The following is a 19,792-nucleotide window of genomic DNA, read 5'->3' as shown; positions in this document are numbered from 1 at the left end:
TCGCGTCCCTTAGGTTGTGAGTGCGAGCCCCACCGGCCGAAGATTCCACGCATACCTGGTGGCTGACGCGCGTGTAAATCTGTCGTGGTCACAATGCCGGGAGTAATACCGCTGGGGATGCAGGATCGGGATCATTCTCTAATTCAGGTCTAAATTACGATCTGTGAATGAAATGCGCGAATGAAGTCCGCCCCGTAAAAAGGGATTGTGACGTGTGTGTAGCTAAGTCGTTATCTAAAACGCTCCCTCACCGGCTTAAAATCGCTGTCTTCGTAACAGCGGGCTTGTACATGGCAAGTGCCATAAGCAACAACATGATCGATCGTACATTAATTTTTAAGCATTATGAATAAAAAAATTTTATTTTTCAGTGCCCAAGGCAAAAATATCAATAGGGAGGAAACTTGAGATTCATTTTACTTGAAGTTGTAGTTTTCAATATTTCTATCTCATTTCTGCTGTTTTTGCCTAGTGCTGCATTGCCTTGTATTTATCATGAGGTTTCAAGGTACATTAATCAGAGAATGATGAATTTTATATTAATAAAATGAAAGGAAAATTTCTTTTTTTTAAAGTTGATTATTTTTCACATTTTATACGACAAAGAGGTCTTATATTCTTTTTTTGTTAAATATATTTCGAAAATAAGTTAAAAAATGATATCGTGTAAATATTTCTCATACAAAATACAAACTTTTATGATGTGATTTCATAGATCGTTGTAAAAGGAACCATTCATTTCTTCTATACAATTAGAAAGAATCATTAGATGAATGGATTATTTTAAGCTTAACTAATTTTATATTCCTTTTATAGGCTTTTTGTATTCTTAAAAATATTTTGGAAAAATATATTTTTTTTAAAATCTAAAATAAATGTTTTAAATCTAGTTTTTAAGGATGGATGATGTAATATATTTATGCATTGCTCTGAAATGCGACTCTTTTAAAATTGAATTTCTCCATTTCCTACATTATTTAACATTTGCTACACTGTTTACTACTTTTAAGTGTCACAAATTGGGAAAAGATATTGCTTTCCCCTTCTGCATATTTGTCGCCCAGTAAGAATGCTAATTAATTCCCAGCCACCCGAAAGTAGTGCCAGAACACCGATTGCTTATCGCGTCGAATTTTCGCTTTGTGAGAAGAATATGCCCTTCTTTTTTCCGATTTCTGAGAAAAATTGAAATTGTCTTCTAGTTTCAAAACGCAGCAAATCTGTGTGGGAATTGGTAATCGTTTTATAGTTATTTCATAGAACACTGCATAAACTTAAGTAAAAAACAAATGTTTATAATTTTTGCTTTGATAAGGGTCTAGTTGTTACAAATTAAATGTGTCCGATCCATTGAATTTTTTTAAAAATGTTTAAACTTATGAAAACATTTTTATTATATTGAATTGTAAAATTATTTCTCGAAATTAGGGAGAAAGATTTAATTCTTAAAAAAAAAAAAAATATGTAAATATTTGTATAATTTTTACATGGGGTGAATTTATTTCTTGTTCTGCTATTAAAATATTTGTATCTGTTTATTTTTTTTGTGTGTGTGTGTGCATTTTTAAGAAAAAGCAGAACTGATTTGATTTCATAGTATCCAAAAAATATCCATAATATCCATAGTATTGTTAGAATATTTTATAAACATTAATGAATTAAAATTATTTTGCATTAATTATTTATTCTGCATTTTTATTAATTTTTATTATACCACATTTCTTCATAGTATTCACTAAAATGTTGCAATACTATGTTTGCTTCTCCATAAATATAAGATTTTTGCCATATTAAAATTTTTCCTCTTTTTTTTTTTTTTTTTTTTCATTAATAGTCTTATTCTACTATACTATTCTGTAAGTTTACCGCAGAAGGATTTAGGGTTTGAATTTTTTTCACCATTTTTCTATGGGTTAAATTTACTGCTGCATTGTCATTAAATGAATGTACCTATATATTTTTTGCGTACATAAAAATAAAGAAAAGACTAATTTTATTTGACAATAAATAATAAATAAGTAAGATTATTATACAATGTACAACTGCATTAAAATTCAAATTATAACAAATGGTATTATACAATAAGCAACAAATTTAATAATTATTTATATCAATATTTGGAATGAAGTTTTCAAGCAAATAAAAAATCCCTATTATCCATCCAAAAGTCATTTAAACACATTTTTTAAGGATGCTTTATTAACTTTCTTTTTTGAATAAAATCCTATAGTCTTCAGCGATCTTGCATTTTATCTTTATTATTTTTTTTTATTTATTTATTTTTTTTTTTTTACATTAAGTCAGATAAATTATATTTAAAAACATTTTAAATTTAAATCTACAATAGTCGCAATCAAGATTAGTGAATCAAATATATTCGCCAGAGGTTTTCAAAAGAGATTCTTAAAAAATTATCAATTTAAAATTTGGAGAACAATAAAATAAAATTATTCTGATTAAATTTTTTATTTAAAACAAAAACTTGAAAAAGATGTAAGAAGCCGAAAACAAAATAAAGCTGCAAATATCAGAAAGAGTGGTGAAGAAAAAACATATTCAAGTCTCCACATGTGTTTAGCAATTGCCTGTTTAAATGAAAGATGTTGATCCTCTTTTTCAGATAATGTTTTTCCCCAGAAGTCAAGTCATAAAAGGCGGTAAAGGGCAGAGTAAACTCAAGAAGAGGAAGAATAAAAAAAGGACCCCCCAAGTACAAAACATCTGCTGATTTTTCGTAAACATTTTAACCACGAGCAGGTTTCAATCAGTAAGCATTTTGAAAGCGTTGTTTCATATTTAACACACTTTGAAAAACAGAGGGTAAAGTATCTGGACGAAATTTCATTTGAAATAATACTTTTCTAATGGTTTCATGTTTTAAATCTTAATTCTTATAGAAAAACTGGCCAGTTTTGAAAAAAATTGATTTAAAAAAAATTATGCCTTTTAAGAAGGCATCAATTCTCCAAAACAATCGCATGTGCAAACAGTAATTTAGTGCCGAAATGTTTGTACATATAACAAAACTAAAAATAACACACACATATATGCGTGCACAAAAAAAAGGGTTGTCATATTTAAATTAACATTTTTGATTCTGATTATAATATATATATGTGTGTGTGCGTGTGTTAAATAATATATATATATATATATATATATATATATATATATATATATATATATATATATATATATACACTTTTTTAATATTTCAGAAAACTTCAAAATTTTTGCACTAAATCTCTGAACTTTTTCAAAATGCTCTCAATGAATAACAAATTCTCTGAATGAAATAGCTTTATCTATAATAGTTAAAGACTTGATAATAGTTGAAGTCTAGAATCCATAATGATTGAATAATTGACTTGGGACCAAACAAAATCGATTGCCTTTACTTTTTTTTAGAGTAGCAGTGTCCATTATTATTAATTTCATGTTGAGAAAATATTCGTCAATTTTCAGGGGCAAATCCCCCCCCCCTCCTTCCTATTTGGCTCAGTAATTATGTTTCAGCTATACAGTTTTTTTTAAATCGGTACGAAATTGTCTCATTTTAAATCATTACATTATACATTTTATTTTCGTTATGAAATATTTTTAAGACATTTTTATCAGCTATAAGTTTAGAATATAACATGTCAAAGCAGTAGATTTGCACAAAATAATTTCCAAATATCTTATGAATCTGTCTTATCATAAAAGAATTTCAAAACCATTGTTTTGTTTTCAATCTCCCAAAATTTTTATTAATTAATATATAAAACCTAATGCGACTTTTTTTCCGTGCTTTGTTATATAAAAGAAATGTAATTTTTTTCTTCATTTCAGATTCATTTTGAATCTGAATTCATTCATTTTTCATTTCTTTATGAACATTACGAAATAATAGAAATAATTCTTATACTTAAAAATTCATATCTCTGTTTAAATTTATAAACGAAACCAAAAATGATAGAACGCTTAAATTTTATTGGAACAACAGCGTGTATACATATATCATTGTTCTGAAGCGATTTCAGGTTTTTTAACAGATGTTCTCTGTGATATTCCAAGTCTTTTGAATGTGATTAATTATCAATCATTGACATGGCGTTTCTTCAACTAATTTTACCGGAACTCAGAAGGATTGAACCATCACGATTGAACCCGTTGGAAAACATTCATCCAATCAGTTAAAACATTTGCCAGTAATAAATAAATAAATAACTCGATATATATGCTTTTTATGTTAGCCCTCAGGAATGATATAATTTATTTTGTGCTTAAGATATATATAAAAAAAAAGATTTTTAGCTTTTTCTAGTAAAAAAAAATCCTATTAATTTTTTTATTAATCATTTAGTGACACTGACTAAATCGGATATTTGAGGAGTAGCAATAATTCAAATGATACTCTTTTTCGGTTGTTAAATTAAATTATTGACTGATTTATTATTTTTGTTTGATTAGCTCTTCCAGTTTTTAATAATCTGCATAGGAACAATAAATATAGACAATATTAACATATTTAACTCATCGAAATTTTTAAAGTTTTCTTAATACTATACAAGAACCAAATCTTTTAAATACCTAATTATTTAATTTATATATTAAATTAGGGTAATTTCATGTTCTATGCATATAAGAGTATCTTATAGGCTCAGCTAAATTTTTCCTCTGTTAAAGAAAAAGATAAGCCATACATAGTGTCATTTTTACCAATACCGCTCTAAAATTATGTTTGAATCGAGAAAGAAAATTCCGCAAAGACAGTTTATTTTTAATTATGTAGACGCACTGAGATTCATGGGGACCTCAGCTGGATTATCTTATTAAAGGGTAAAATACACAAAGATAGGAGGAGACTTTTATAAATCACAATCTTTAAAATTATAATATTTATATTAGCGAAATAATGTATTCATTTTACTATTATTTTTTTTTAATTCCTAAAAGTATACATCATTGCGAGACACAAACACCACATTTGGCTATATCCTTCACGATACTGATGTTTTTAACGTTTTCCATGAAACATGGCTAAAAATTTTACAATAGACATTTTAAAAAATACAGAATTTATTTTAAAATATAAGAATATTAATTTGGAGGTATTTTAGTTTTGATAATAAATATTCTATAATTAATGGAATTTTATGATTTTTTTAATATAGTTTGCATGCGTTTCTTTTATTAAAACCTTCTCTGAAAAATTAAATACAGTTTCAATAAAAATAATGTGTAGACAGTACAATCTAGAATATACATGAGTGACAATTGAAAGGCTGGTTGCAACTCTTTTTTAGTATTTTTTTTTTTTTTCCTTTACTTTTGGAAATTTCAATTCATTTTTTAAATCGTTAGTTTAAATTGATTGAGACAGTAAACATTACTGGTATTTTCTTGAAATGACTTTTTTGCAAATTTATGAGATTATATTTTCGAGTCTAATGATTTCTGTTCCCTTTCATATACCTCTAGAACACTTTGTATAAGGGGGAGAAAAGTAAAAGAAATTTTATGTTAAATTCCTAATTTATTTTACTTCATTTAAATTAAAAATATTTTAAAGAAAATCAGTTTATTGGAAAAAGAATAAATAAATATATTTAATGCGAACATTATAATTTTTCCCGTTAAATTCCAAAATTCCCAAAACTTTAATAAACGAAGCATTTTTTTTGTGCCAACATAATATTGATGATATGTAAACAAAAGTATTGATATATACGTGATGCCAGCATTTAGATTTTCTGTTATACTTTAAAAAATATTTTTATTTGGATGAATTTCTGTGGATCACTCTAAATGTTTTTAAAAATCTATGAAAAGAAATTTATCATTAGAAATTTATTTAAAATACCCCTTTTATTTTAAAAGGAGCTTATAAATATGCTATAAATCTGTTTTTAAATAATTGGGCAATCATTCAGAGCAGCAGAATTCTCATTCTAACCAGGCACAGAAAATTTAATTATGCGAATATCAAATCGTTTCAATCATGGAAAAATAGTAATTATGGTGTTTATATCCATTTAAGGATATCGCATATGAAATTTGTTTGGAGCATTGAATATCTGCAGAAGCTTGTTTAAAAAAACAAATAAATATTTTTCTGTGGAGACGTGAGTGCGAAAATTTTTTTATTTTCGTACAATGAGACAAACCGCGCATTGCTTCCAGCGATGGTTATTATCTTGCGATAGGATCGGGAGAATTCGGACTTGACTCTTTGTGAAAAAGGAAACTCTCCGCATTTGATCAATAGGTTCTGCCGTCCGCCACAACTATTTGGGGAAGGTCTGTTCCAGAAACGTGCATCAATGTGTAAGAGACTTTCCCTATGCATGACTGAATTCTTGTTTGAGATCTATCATCGGACTGACAGTATCAATTGTTACTTTTTATCGCCATCCAGGACCTGTAATCGAAATATTGGCAGAAAGATTGTATCAAAGATTTGAATCACACCCCTCTTTGAAAAGTATTGATCACTGGTATTTGTGACTTTTTTGATATTGGTTAAGTAATATCCGCTTTTAAAATATTCGTCATCCCCATTAAGATAATATCGATAATGTGAAGCACACCTCTATGCGAGTTGTATTGACCACTGGTATTGGTGATTTTTTGATATTGGTTACAAATTAATAGTTTGTAAAAAAAATCGTCATCCCTAGTTAAGATCATATCAATTATTTGAATCACATCTCTCCATGAACAGTATATATGATTGGCACAGCATAGTCATGTCTTACTTTTGCGCCATTAAAATCCAATCATCAATCAATCAACAGTATATATGAATCTATATATTTACCCTAATAAATTCATCTGTTGCATCACAGCTTTCTTTCTTTTATTATTATTATGAGAAAATGTTTCGGATTTTGAATTGTTATGTCTTAAATTTTTTTTTTCACGGCATTCATACCAGATCCTTGCCATAAACTCAAACCAATGATTAAAATATAATTACTGTATTTTTTCATCAATTATAAAATACAGTAAAGATAAATAACTTATAAATGTCGGTAATAATGGTGCATAACCTATGCTGTCATATTGTATAAATACGTGTAAACAATTCTGACTTTTAAATGTTGACTGTAGGAATATTCTAGATTATTAATCTGACTAATAATTTTTTGGAACAAATTACTAAATGTTCTATTGGATAGTGGTTTTGGTTCTTACTAATTTCAAAATTTGACATTTTGCTGGCTGGCTTGACTACAGTATTGGAAGTTTATTTCACTGCTTAGTATTTCCTTAAATCTGGCAACTACAGTTTTCCCGCTGTTTTTCATCGCATATGTTATGTTCGTGAGCTTTTGTCTTTCTGACACATCATGAGTAAACAAAAAACAGTGCTCGATTTCTTTTCCAGAAGTCCAGCAATTAAATCTGAAAGCGGAGAAGTGAATAAATCTAATGTTGTGGATGCAAAATTACCCCAAACTCCTACCTCTTCTAAATTATCATCTAATGGCAGTGTGTCCCGTAGTAAAGCCCAGATTTCCTCTAAATCGCCGTCAAATGGAGCTCTAGCAAAGTCGAAAGCTGCATCTGTTAAGAGATCTGATACTCCCAAATCAACAAAGCATCAGTCGAAGGGAAATGTCTTATCGCAAAAAGGAAAAAGAATTAAAATCTCAGGTGAGTTGATTTGTTGAAATGGTTGTTTTCAACTTCTATTTCTCAAACATCTAACACTTTTCTTGTTTCTTTTCCACTTAATGTGAATATACTAGGAAAAAGAGATTGTATGAAAAGGAAGGGAAGGAATATAAATGTATTGTGTCCATTGTAAATTGGAATGCCATAAGGGATGCATGTATTGATATCATAATAGCCTTTTTGAAATATTACTAGTTCAGTGAATCACAAATGTTGCATATTATTATACCTGCTATAATGTTATTATTCTGTGAACAAAGTATATAACCCTTTCAATGGTTATAATCTTACATGGTAAAGTATTTACTTAATGTAAGTACTTTTTAATAGGTTACTCCGTAAAATTTCTATCATCTTGTGTATAAATTATGTTAACAGTTTGTTCATCAATAGTATTTTTCTTACACAAGAGATTTTTTTTTATGCATCTGAAATATATGTTTTATCAAATTTTCTCTTATGGAAACTTAATTGTTCTGAATGTTTGCTAAGGAAGGTATGGTAGACCTGAATACCAATCTTAGGGGTAAAGAAAATATTGTTTCTTTGTTGAATTGAATATATTAGGCAGAAGAAATTTCTCAGCAGCAGATGCTATTTACCTCCACTATTTCACTGGTTCAAAGAATTATTTCACTGTTATTAAGAACTATTTCACTGTTTCAAGTATGAGATTTTGAAGAATTCAGAATAGAAATAAAGATATTAATTTGAAAATAGTCGTAAAAAAAGTAACAGTTTAATTAAATTAGTTAAGCAAAGGGAATAGTGATACATTGCTGTTTACTTTTATTACACATTCCTTGACATATTAACTCCTAGTATCCTATTTATAGGACAATTACAATTCACTTCTATGCTTGAAAAGAATACATTGCATTGTTTGTTATATGTTTTATCTAAGATATTAATGTATTTTCCCAAAATCCTAAATAATTTTCAACTAATAAACAACATCTATTATCCAGATTTTCAAGACAAGGTGTCTTCATTTTAAAGTTTTTTCTTTGATTTATTCTTGATATAATGGAGGAATTCAAAGCTAATCTTTAATTTTTTTTTATATTTTACTGTATTTTAAAAATCTTTTCAATATTTATATTAAATAATTATAAATGACATGTTACTGAATTTCCTGATGATTTTTTTCTATAAAAATGACAACTTTTCCCTGTTCTTTTGATTGTTTTCATGTTTATTTTAATTTAATGTTTTTAATAAAATTGAGAAGTACTGAAATATGTGCTTTAATTTAAATTGGGCATTAACAGGTTAATGCTATCATATCTGGCCTATATAAAAGTTCTAGTTTGCACTTTTCTTGATAAACAGTAATCAAAATTTTGTTTTTGAATGTAAAAATCTTTGAAGTTTGTATTTTATCGGAGAATGTTATTATTTTTAAAAATCAGTTTTCTCTTAGCTCCATGTTCCAAATCACAATGGAATTTTGTCTGTAGTAAAAAATATAATATAGTGTGTGTTAATTTTATTTAGTATAATATTCAGACTATAGAATTCGTATCATATCCCAAAGATTGTGAAAAAATGAGGGATATTTGTAAATAGTTTGTACAAATTTTTCTTGTGAATATATCTAAGATGATCATGAAACATGTATTTGGTTTTTGAATATGTGAAATAAGTGAATTATATTTTATATTCTTGCATTTTATTTTACAGATACTGATGAGTCTGAAGAAGATGAGGTTAGAGTTTCACTTTTTTCTTAATATTTTATCTTTTATTCTTATTTTGAATTATTCATGCTACAATATAGTTATATACTCCTGTGTGTGTATATATATATATATATATAATACTTTTCGAATCCTGTTGGCTCTTTAATATGTAAGCATTATTTTATGTGAAGCAGGATGCAGCTTTGAAGTCAGTGAAAATACTTTTTAAATTCTTTTTAATCTATCGGAAAAGCATAATTATTTACAAGCAGAGATGTGGACACATGTCCGCCACAGTGCAGCACAAAAACAGAAGTGGAAAAAGGGAGCGAAATAAATTATCCCTCATCTTATATAACCTTAGATTTTGAGAGGGAAAATATTTCTCCACAGTGCTAATATATTATTAAGATTCTGATAGGAATTTCTGATGCATGTCAATCACATGTAAGGGAAACACAGGGATCTTTTAAAAATAATGTGCTTACTGGACAGTTTTTTACCCCTTCACGCCGAGCGTGTGAAAATGGCAGCGTTTAGTCAATTCAGCAGTTTTATAAAGCTTTTCTTGATTCCTATTTCACTGTGTTATCTTTTGAGACTGCCTTTTGAAATATGCTCAATATGAGCAATCAGTTTCTTATAATTGTTTTTTATGTGAATGCATAATTTCTTATTTTATGCTAATGATCAAAAATAATCTAAATGGAATTTTTTTACTTTCTTAAATATGAAATATATGAAAAGAAAGTATTGTAATTGTCAAGAATTCAAACTAAAATTTTTGTCAGACACATTTCAGACTTCCCTGAGGATGAAATTTAGTATATGATCTTTACACCAAACCTGTAGGTTTCTATTTAATTTTGAACAAAATCTATTCAGAGGATATCTGGCTGTCCAACTACAATTTCACAATATGATTAAAAAATGAAGAGAGCTAGGTGGATAAAATTTGATATTAAGATTTAAAATTTAAATTATAGATACTTAAATTTGAAATGAAATACATCAAGAAGTTGACTTTGGTTTGTAATTTTGTAAACTCAAAATACAGTGATTTAAATATATGAATTTTGGCATGGGATTTTGTGAATCAGTGTCAAATTTTACTTTCAATCGGTTGGAATAAAGGCCTCCAAAACACACATCTATTTTTCTTGTATCGTGGATTAACTCCATCCCAGTAATTAATCTCCAAAGAGCGCACATTAAAAAGCTTTTTCTTAAATATTATTTGCCAAGGGCATTTAATTTGTTAATTTTATATCCTGATTATAAGGGAGTTTTAACCTTATTTTACTGATAGTTTGTAAATTAATTTTTTAGTAGATTGTTTTGGGTATCATTTTTGAAAACTAGAAAATACTTTGAGTTCTAGAAAATACTTTTTTATTGTTGATTGGTTATAGATAAATTTCCTACTTTCTGTTTTAAAAGAGATGAAGATTTAACGTTTTACTGATCTTAAATCATATTCATAGGTACTTAAGTAGAAATCATGAAAACTGTTAGATAAACTTGCATACTATTATTCAAAAAAGTATAGTCTAGTTTCATTATCTTGAATAATAATTTTTTTATTCTTTAATAAGAGCCTTTATATGTTTTTGTATACTAATGAAACTACTTAATAATTTAGTAATTAAATGATATGCAAAATGTAAATTAGATTCATTATGAAAGGAAAATTAATTTATCCATAAAAGCTCATTATATTTATATATATACTGCCATAAATATTTTCATGTATAGATTTAAAAGATTAGTTACAAGTGGAGGGCATTTTTTCTTTTTAGGTTTTTTTTTCTATTTCATTAATTTTGTGGATAGTCTATTGAAAGAAATAGTCTTCTAATGCTTTATTAATGCTTGTTATTTACCAAGGGATTGTCAAAAGAGAGGAATTCTAATTGGTTCCCAAAATGTTCTTTTAACCACTTAGAGGTCTAACTTAACTTAACCCGTTTCCGCCCAGCGTCATATTTATAGGACAGTTCATTTTCACCATTATAAATAAAGCTATTCTACGTTTCGTTTATTCTTTTTTTTTAATTTTTATCTTATTTCTGCCCCCTGAAGAGTAAGGGTTTTACCTTACTTAAACCGATTTAGACCGGATGGAAGCATTTTTCAGCCAGCTGCAGACACGTAAACTTCGCCATTTTCATGATTTTTTTTTCCGCTGAATTTCATTGTAATCGTACGAAAAGGTTTTAAAGGAAAATTTAAATATTTTTTCAGATATTCTGTTATCAGATATCTTATAACGTTTTAAAATTATTTTTACTTTTATTAGTTTTAATTACAAATTTAAACTACTGTCCTAAAAATAGGACGCTGGGCAGATTCGTTAAATTTTCTGATATGTAGTTTATTTCATAGGTGCTCAAGATGTCGCGGAATTTTTTTTAAAAAACTGCCGAGTAAGTTGTAGAATATTTATTTTCAGAGGAATTAGAGTCCGAAATGATTGCTTTACCACCTGAAGTAGATGAATTAACAGATGAAAAAGGTTTTGATGACACTGAAACTTGGGTATAAGATGTAGACATTATGTGGGAACAATGGTTACTGCTATAATTTTGATTTGTATTGCGGCAAGGAAGCTGTCGGTGCTGCTTCTACCGTGGTTCTTTCAAAAGAGTCTTTGGGAACTTGAGTTGTAAAAAAAATTCTTCAGCCAGTTACTGATCCAAGAGTCATATAGTTTATTTTGATAATTTTTTTTAATTCCTAAAATTTGTTAGTTGACCTAAGAAAGAGTGGATTTCGAGCAACAGGTACTATAAGAAGTGACAGAATATAGCATTGTCCCCTTGAAATTGATTCTACTTTCAAAAAGACTAGCCGTGGTTCACATGATTTCTCCTTTGATGTGAAAAATAAAATTACTGCGGTAAAATGGAATGATAACAAATGCGTTACTCTTGCGACAAATTTTGATATAATTGAGCCACTAACATCTGTTTCAAGGCGTATAAAAGGAAAAGCTGAAAAAAATAAAATCGAACAGCCATGTCTCGTAAATAATTATAACAAAAACATGTTTGGTGTTGATTCTCATGATTGGCTTTTAGAGAAGCATACCATAAAGATCTGTGAAAAAAAATGTCATTGGCCAATTTTTACCCGAATTGTAGACATGACTGTTATAAATACTTACGTTATTTACAACATGGTAAATGCGTAGAAAAAGAATATCAAAGAAATAAGGAGACATATTGCACTAGCCTATCTTAAAAAAAGGCAACACGGGACAAAAACAAATCGGTAGACCAAGTTATACAATTTTATCTCGAGTGAAGGAAATAGACACTGTTAGACGTGATGGAGTTGGCCATATAATTGGTAAAAGAGAAAAACAAAGACGATGTCAAATGCAAAATTATTCAAGGAAACCTCTTACATTTTGAATGAAAAGTAATGTACCAAATGTTTTCCAAATTTCCATAAATAGTGTGAATATGTTTAAACTTAATAAAAAATGTCAAATTTATTTGCGTTTCATTTTATTTTGCATTAAATATTAAAGTTCAATTGTTTGGGAATAGAAACATAATCAAGTAACTAAAAACAAAGGAGAAGTACTAAGAGTTCAAAAACTTCCATATTCGCCCAGCATCCTATTTATAGGACATTAATTATCTCGGATCCTAAATTAATGGTGTGGAGTTTAATAGCATATTATATTTAATTAAAGTGTTTAGAACATAATTTTAAAAGTTTTTAACAAAATTTCAATTTTAAATTAAGTTGGGCGTTAACGGGTTAATTTGTTTTACATCTATATATGTATAAGACAGTAAGTTACATCTGGATGTGTAAGAAGTATTATGGTCTTTAAGCAGTTCATGGGCTAAAAGAAATATGGGGAAAATATGGCCTTTTTCAATTGAATTTGATGGATTGATAAGTTTAAAATAACTTCATTTTCTAAATATTTAATGAATCTAAAAAAGAATTCATTTAACCTTGTTGGCTAATTTTTACCATTATATTTGTTATGACATTCAGGCAAAAATGGAATAATAATTTTAAAAATCATTCAATTCCCAGGTAAAAATGGAAGTTTAAGAAGTCCCCCCCCCCCCACAAAGATTGCAAACATTAAGCAAGTTTGCAGCTTCATTCATTTGATATTGGAGGCATTTTGTGATTGGAGGAAAAACAAATTGTGGTTGTTCTACAATAACTTATTCTTATAGTTTGCATGGAGTAACAAAATATTTAACCACATTATTTTTATTGAAATATATATATTTCAATAAATATAAATTTATTTTGCCTAAGTCATTTTAATTATTGTGGTTCTTAATTATTAATATTGTTATGATGTCTTAGTTTATAATATCTGACATATTTCTTTTAAGGTAAGATTACCCTACTTTTTACATTGTGTGTTTAAATTTCATTTCCCTTTCACTTCAAAAATTTTTTTATTCAGGAAAAAAATTCCCCTCCAAAAGATGTAAAAAGAAGACGCATAGTAGTAGCTTCGGAATCTGAAGATTCCGATGAATACAAACCAGAAAAGGATGACGAAGATAGTGATAGTTCTGCTGAATTAAGTAATAATTTTTCTGAAACGGAGAGTCCTGTGAAAAAGGTAAGTATTTTTTTTTGGTAAATAAATTATATTAAATTTATATCCTGGTATGAGAAGAAAATACTTTAAAATTTGTGTTTGAAATTTGAAATTAAATTACTTCTCATAAAATAAGATAGCATTCAAATTCTTGCAAAAACTACAACTGAATGGATGATTTTATCCACATTTATCTTAAGATATTAATTTAAAATGTGATAACTATATATACAACTAAAGTATTATTATTCTCCATTAAGGCATTTAATGCCAATATGGAGACAGTGAAGTGTATTTTAAAAGTTTTTAAATGCATTTATTTGCAGAAGAAACTGAAAGGGTGGATTTGTGCAGCTTTAGGAAATATAAAACAATGATAAAAAAAAAAAAGTAATGTGCTAAAATGTTTGAGAAATTTTCTTCTTTTTTTTTATTATTCCCCTGTTTGTTTGCTTTAGTAATTTATTTCATCAAACTTTTCTACATTAGGTGTATTTAAATACTAATTTTCATAATCCGCTTTATCATATATTATATCTAGCTCACTGTAATTTTATTGTTTCTGTGAAGATGAATTCAGACTAAAGAGAATATTAAGATAAGGGATTGTATTTAACTTAAAATGTAACTGAATATTATAAAAAAATACTTATTAGGAAAAAGACATTAACTCAAAAAACTCAAACATTAAAATAAAATAAAAGTTTAAAGATTTTTTTTCTTTATCAAAATAAAGAAGAAAGCTAAAATGGGTATATGAAGAATGAAATGTCATTTAGAATATAAGTTTGTCAATATCTATGTTGACATAGGTTTATTTCAATATCTTTGTGCTGGATTCATTGTAAATGAATAATTTTTGTATATGTGTGTAATATATCTTTTTATCTACACATTTTAAGATATAATTGTATTAATTTTCACTTTCCTAGCTTTATTAACTGCCCTGGTAAACTGTGAGTACCTCTTAAAAATAGAATCAGCAATTATATTCCAAATATATGATTTTTTCCTTTTTCGAAATTATGAAAGACCATCTGTCATTTTTCGATATCCTATTTCTATGATTTAAAGTTACTTGTAATATATTTTCAAAAATGGTCGTGGAATGGAACCATCTAAAGTATTTTAAAACTAACAAAAATGAATCATTGACATTTTAATTAATTTTAAAGAATATTTCAAGACAAACAAGATTTTTCTGTTTTCAGGATGATGATCATCTCTTAGAAATTGTCCACACAGCAATAATTGTGTGCAAAAAAAAAAAAAAAAATGAAGTTTTTGGTGCTCACTATATTTGGAGAAATGAAACGTTAGCATTTTCTTTGTCTTTAAAATAAAGCATGTGTGGCTTGATTCCCCCCACCCCCACCCCTTGATTTAAGGTTAGAGAGAAAGATAAACTCCAAAATAAAGAAAATACTAATTAAAAAGTTGGAATTAACTATGATAAGAAATTCTGAACAGTAAAACTAAGAGAACAAAATTATTCAAATTTTGCATGCTTTATGAAAGAATGTTGTAAAGGTAGATTCTAGATGATGATTCTTAGTAAAATGGAGCCAAGATGAAAAGTTCATTTGCACTTGTCGAGTTCCTTTTGAGAGATAACATTTTGAGTTTTCACTTAATGAATCTAATTAATATGTTTACTAATTATATTTCGATTGGGAAATGACAAATAATTTTCAAAATGCCTTTCAAATTTCTCTTGTAGATTCTCTTTTGTTTTATTATAGTAAATGCATCTGATTGTGTTTGAATAATGGTTTAGAATTTACTTTGTAATTAATATATAACTGAAATAATAGTTTTGGTTTTTGATATTTTCTTTCATCTGAAATGTCCCTTTTGAGTTCAACAATGGCTTTAATTTTCTTTTATCACATACTACTTTTTTTTCCTTTCAATTATTTTCATTATTGCAAATTCTATAATATCATATCTCCTAACTCTAAATGTTTATTTGGTATATTTACTCTTATTTGCTTACACTTATCTACCAACTTTAGTCTAGTTATACTGCACCTGTATGTTGATAATCTGTGTAAACTTTGTGCTTATATCTAAGGATCTTTATTAATTCTAAATATTTGAATAAATTAATTTCACTGCAGTAAGCCTCTGCCACAAGTTATGAGCCCAAAATAACATTTTTAATTTTGGCTGTGCAAATTATTCAGAATAATAATGGGATTAAAAGCAAATATTTGAGAACTCCAAAAAGCTTTGAATTGACCTAAGTGGATGGGTCATATGCATCTTTTATTACATCACAATGATGTGCAGGATCTGACATTTTGAAAAATAACTGTCATTTTGAACTACTTTTCAACAGAGTACAAGTGCATAATGTTTAGCTATTTCTGATGGGTGATATAGACAGCACACTAATGTTGAATTGATGACAACTTATTCAGCTTTAAGACTATTTATATAAACTGTTGTCTCTTTATGAAAGAAGCTCCAGCTATAGACTGGATAGGCTTATTGAGCACTTCTTCCGAAGTGAAAAAGATTGAAATGAAGATATTGTTACTTATATTTCGAAACTGTAAAGGAACTTAAGCGAATTGAATGATGATCAAATGCATGTTGCTCAAAGAATACTGCTGACTTTTTATTGATCAACAAATTTTTATTAACAATACCATCTTTTAGTTACTTTGAATTCAAAAGTTCCTTAGAATTAATCCTTATTGATGAGAGGCTTATTGCAAATATGTAATCAAAAATGATTTTGTCTCATCGAAAAGAGATTACCTCTAAGGCATTCTGATTCAACATATCTAATGATATTAAAGAAAAAAAAAGATATTTAAAAAGCTGAAACAAAGTTTTACATATGTTATAAGCCAGTCCATCTCATCAAATAGCTACAAAAGGTCCAAATAGATAAAATTTAATAATGATGCATTTGTATCAGTTATGCAGGAGTATATGATGATGAAATTCGCCTTGCTGAGCATCAGTTCACATGACTTTTAATAAAAACTATTTTGTGATTTTTGAATCTTTGCTGCACTTAAAAAAGTCTGTATGTTGGTAACAGTGAAATAATTTTTGCTTATTGTCAAGGGACTATCAATACTGAGATGAAGGGTAATGTTAAGTAGGATTAATATCTCTTAACTGATGTGTGGTATGTTTTTGACATCAGTTCAAACCTTTTATTAATTGGACAAATCTTGTCAAACAGATTTAAATACCAAGGCTGAAAAAACGACTGTCCTTTCACATGATACTGTATGTATGATCAGCAAAAGGAGGGACCATGGCCTATATGTGTTAGAAATGTATGTCAAGTATCCTGTGTCATCTATTGAAGTGTATGTTGCTTCGGTATGAAAGTCTTCGAATTTGGCATGAAAGATTATATCATTAGAATAAAAACTCGCATGAAAGAGATTTTAAGTAAATATGGGATTCAGAAGAATTGCATGATGAGTGCTTGTTTGGCAAACATTGCAAGAAACCATTCGGAACATCGAGAAGAAAAGGCCATTCATACCAGAAAAGCTAATGTATACTAATGTATGTGGTCCCATGCAAAAGAAATCTGTAGGTGGTGTAAGGTATTTCATGAGCTTCAAAGAAGTATTTCACCCATATATCATAATAAAACAGAAGAAAATGGGACAAGAAAAATATTCTTGTTAACGATTGAGGAGCAAATAATGGGTATTGAATCTGGCTTCGAAATCAGGACAAAGTTATCTTGAGTAAAGGTGTATTTTATTTTTCAAAATGAAAAGCTAAATTGTCCTATTAAATTTTCTGTTGATACTATGAATATGCATTAAAATCTGTGTGATGAAAATATACAAGTTAAGAAAACATTCTGTTATGATGAATAAGAAACAGATGAAGGTAATGTAAAGTTGGGAGATGAGATTACTGCAAAGAAACCTTCAAAATATGATGAATCTGTCATGTTTGCTGAACAAGTAGAACCAGATATTTATCAAGAAGCAATGGTTTCTGAAAACTGAGATGTGGCTTATTGCTATGAAGGAAAATATGGCTTCCTTATTTTTAACAAGATTCGGGAACTTGTGGATTTGATAGCTGAAAGAAAATCCATGGGAAGTCATTGGGTATTCAAAGCCTGCCTTATTGCCAGTACTTTTAGCCAGAAGCCTGAGATCTAATTCTCAAAAACATTCAGTCATATGGTTTAATAGGACATAAAACCTTTTTGAATATTACTGCAAGTGCAAAATTGAAATTTACTTAGTTGAAAAAAAAATTTTCTTTATGGAGTTCTTTATGAAAATATCTACATGGCTTAGCCTGGAGGATTTTCCAGTGGTTCCAAGTGAGTGTGCAGATTGTATAAAAATTTATATGTGGTTTAAAACAGGCACTTTGATGCTTACTGCATATGTTGCCAAGATATTTCTGAAAAATCTTCAGGTTGAATTCTATGTGGTTATTGAGGAAGCTGAGGTTATTTTCCAGCCTTGTAAATTGAACATCTTGAGAGTGACAAAAATTTTATTTATCAAGAGACATATTGTAGTTAGATCTTTAACTTGCACCAGCCTGTCAATTTATTTCAATTAGTATTTCTCTTGAACATAGGTATCAATACATGCAACTATAATACTCCATTTACAGCTGGTATATTCTGTCAGGAAGCTGGTGGGAATTTGGGATCAGAAAACTCTTATACTTGCAAAATAAAAAGCTGATACTGTGTGTGAGCTGTGTACTTGTATCTAGATATCCTTCTTAATCCTAAATACTCCAATCAATAAATCCATTTTAATTGTACAATAATTCTCTGCAATAGTAATGAAAGAAAAATATTTTTTACTAAAATATTGAAATAACTTCAGTCAAGTTTTTTGTGCTTGCAAATAAAAACACTGCAATAAAAAAGGGGGGAGGGATTGAGTCTTTTTCTTTATTTATTGCATAATAAAATATTTATCAGGCAGATACTCTAAATATTATCCTCCAAAGAACTTTATGCCTTTGCTTTCTGAAACAAGTTCTTTTTCAAACAAACCATCTGATGTTCTGACTGTATAGAAGCACAGAACCTGTCACATAAAATGAATTAAGAATTTTATTACTGATCCAAATCGTCCAAAGGATACTTCAGTACTATTAGCATCCAGATAGAAGAAAAAGAAATGTATTTTTTGAAAGATGTTGAAAGAAAGATCTTAAACATTATTTTGGTTAAGATTCTTTAGTGTACTCCTCTGGAAAATGAAGACTCGTAATCTACATAGGAGAAAGGTATCAAAAAGTTTAGTGGAGGCTTTTAATCAATTCAATCAAGAGAAGTTTAAAAGTTACCAAGTTGCATAATGGTAACATATTGGCATTAAAATCAGTCTTTTATTCCATTTATCTTGAAGAGATGTAAAATGATATCGATAAAGCTAATTTACAATGAAAATCATTGGATATTTTTGTGATTTGATTGTTTCGTGCACATTTTATGAAAAAAATAGTTTACCCTAAGAACCCATGCTAATTTTCTAAATGGGACAGTCAAAATAGAAGTAGTGGACAACATGAAAATAGTTTCAAGAGGCAAATGCTTTAAGTAATTTTGAGAAATAGTTTTATAGATCGTGATAACATTCCATTACCCCCTTGAATATTAAGTGGCTCTGAATAAAAATGGTGATTGATCTTAGTACCTAACCAACATTTTATTATTTTTTTTATTTTTCATTTCCTGGAGACAAAAGTCACAATTCTTTGTGGGACATAAAGTTTTTAACGCTTTGTTTAGACATAAAACTTGGTTCTTCTTGTAAGAGAAATACAGGCTTTCAAGAAATGGCTTTTGGGTTACAAGTCAGAATCAAACTCTTAGCAACATATTAAGAAGCTA

The 19,792-nt window shown here is 28.2% G+C and overlaps 1 protein-coding gene across 1 annotated transcript in view; it reads left to right on the top strand.

The window, feature by feature from the left end:
• Positions 1-7,268: 7,268 nt before the first annotated feature.
• Positions 7,269-19,792, top strand: part of LOC129960899 (DNA mismatch repair protein Msh6-like) — a 100,586-nt gene continuing 88,062 nt past the window's right edge. Inside the window, exons 1-3 of the mRNA XM_056074617.1 lie at positions 7,269-7,641; positions 9,346-9,371; positions 13,792-13,953. Coding sequence (XP_055930592.1) covers positions 7,335-7,641; positions 9,346-9,371; positions 13,792-13,953 — 495 coding nt within the window. The 5' untranslated portion in view covers positions 7,269-7,334. The remainder of the gene's footprint in view (positions 7,642-9,345; positions 9,372-13,791; positions 13,954-19,792) is intronic.

Source organism: Argiope bruennichi, chromosome X2, assembly GCF_947563725.1.
Source record: "Argiope bruennichi chromosome X2, qqArgBrue1.1, whole genome shotgun sequence".
In the NCBI taxonomy this organism is placed as follows: domain Eukaryota; kingdom Metazoa; phylum Arthropoda; class Arachnida; order Araneae; family Araneidae; genus Argiope; species Argiope bruennichi.
Note: the sequence above shows the minus strand (reverse complement) of the source record. Positions and strands in the feature narration are given on the sequence as shown.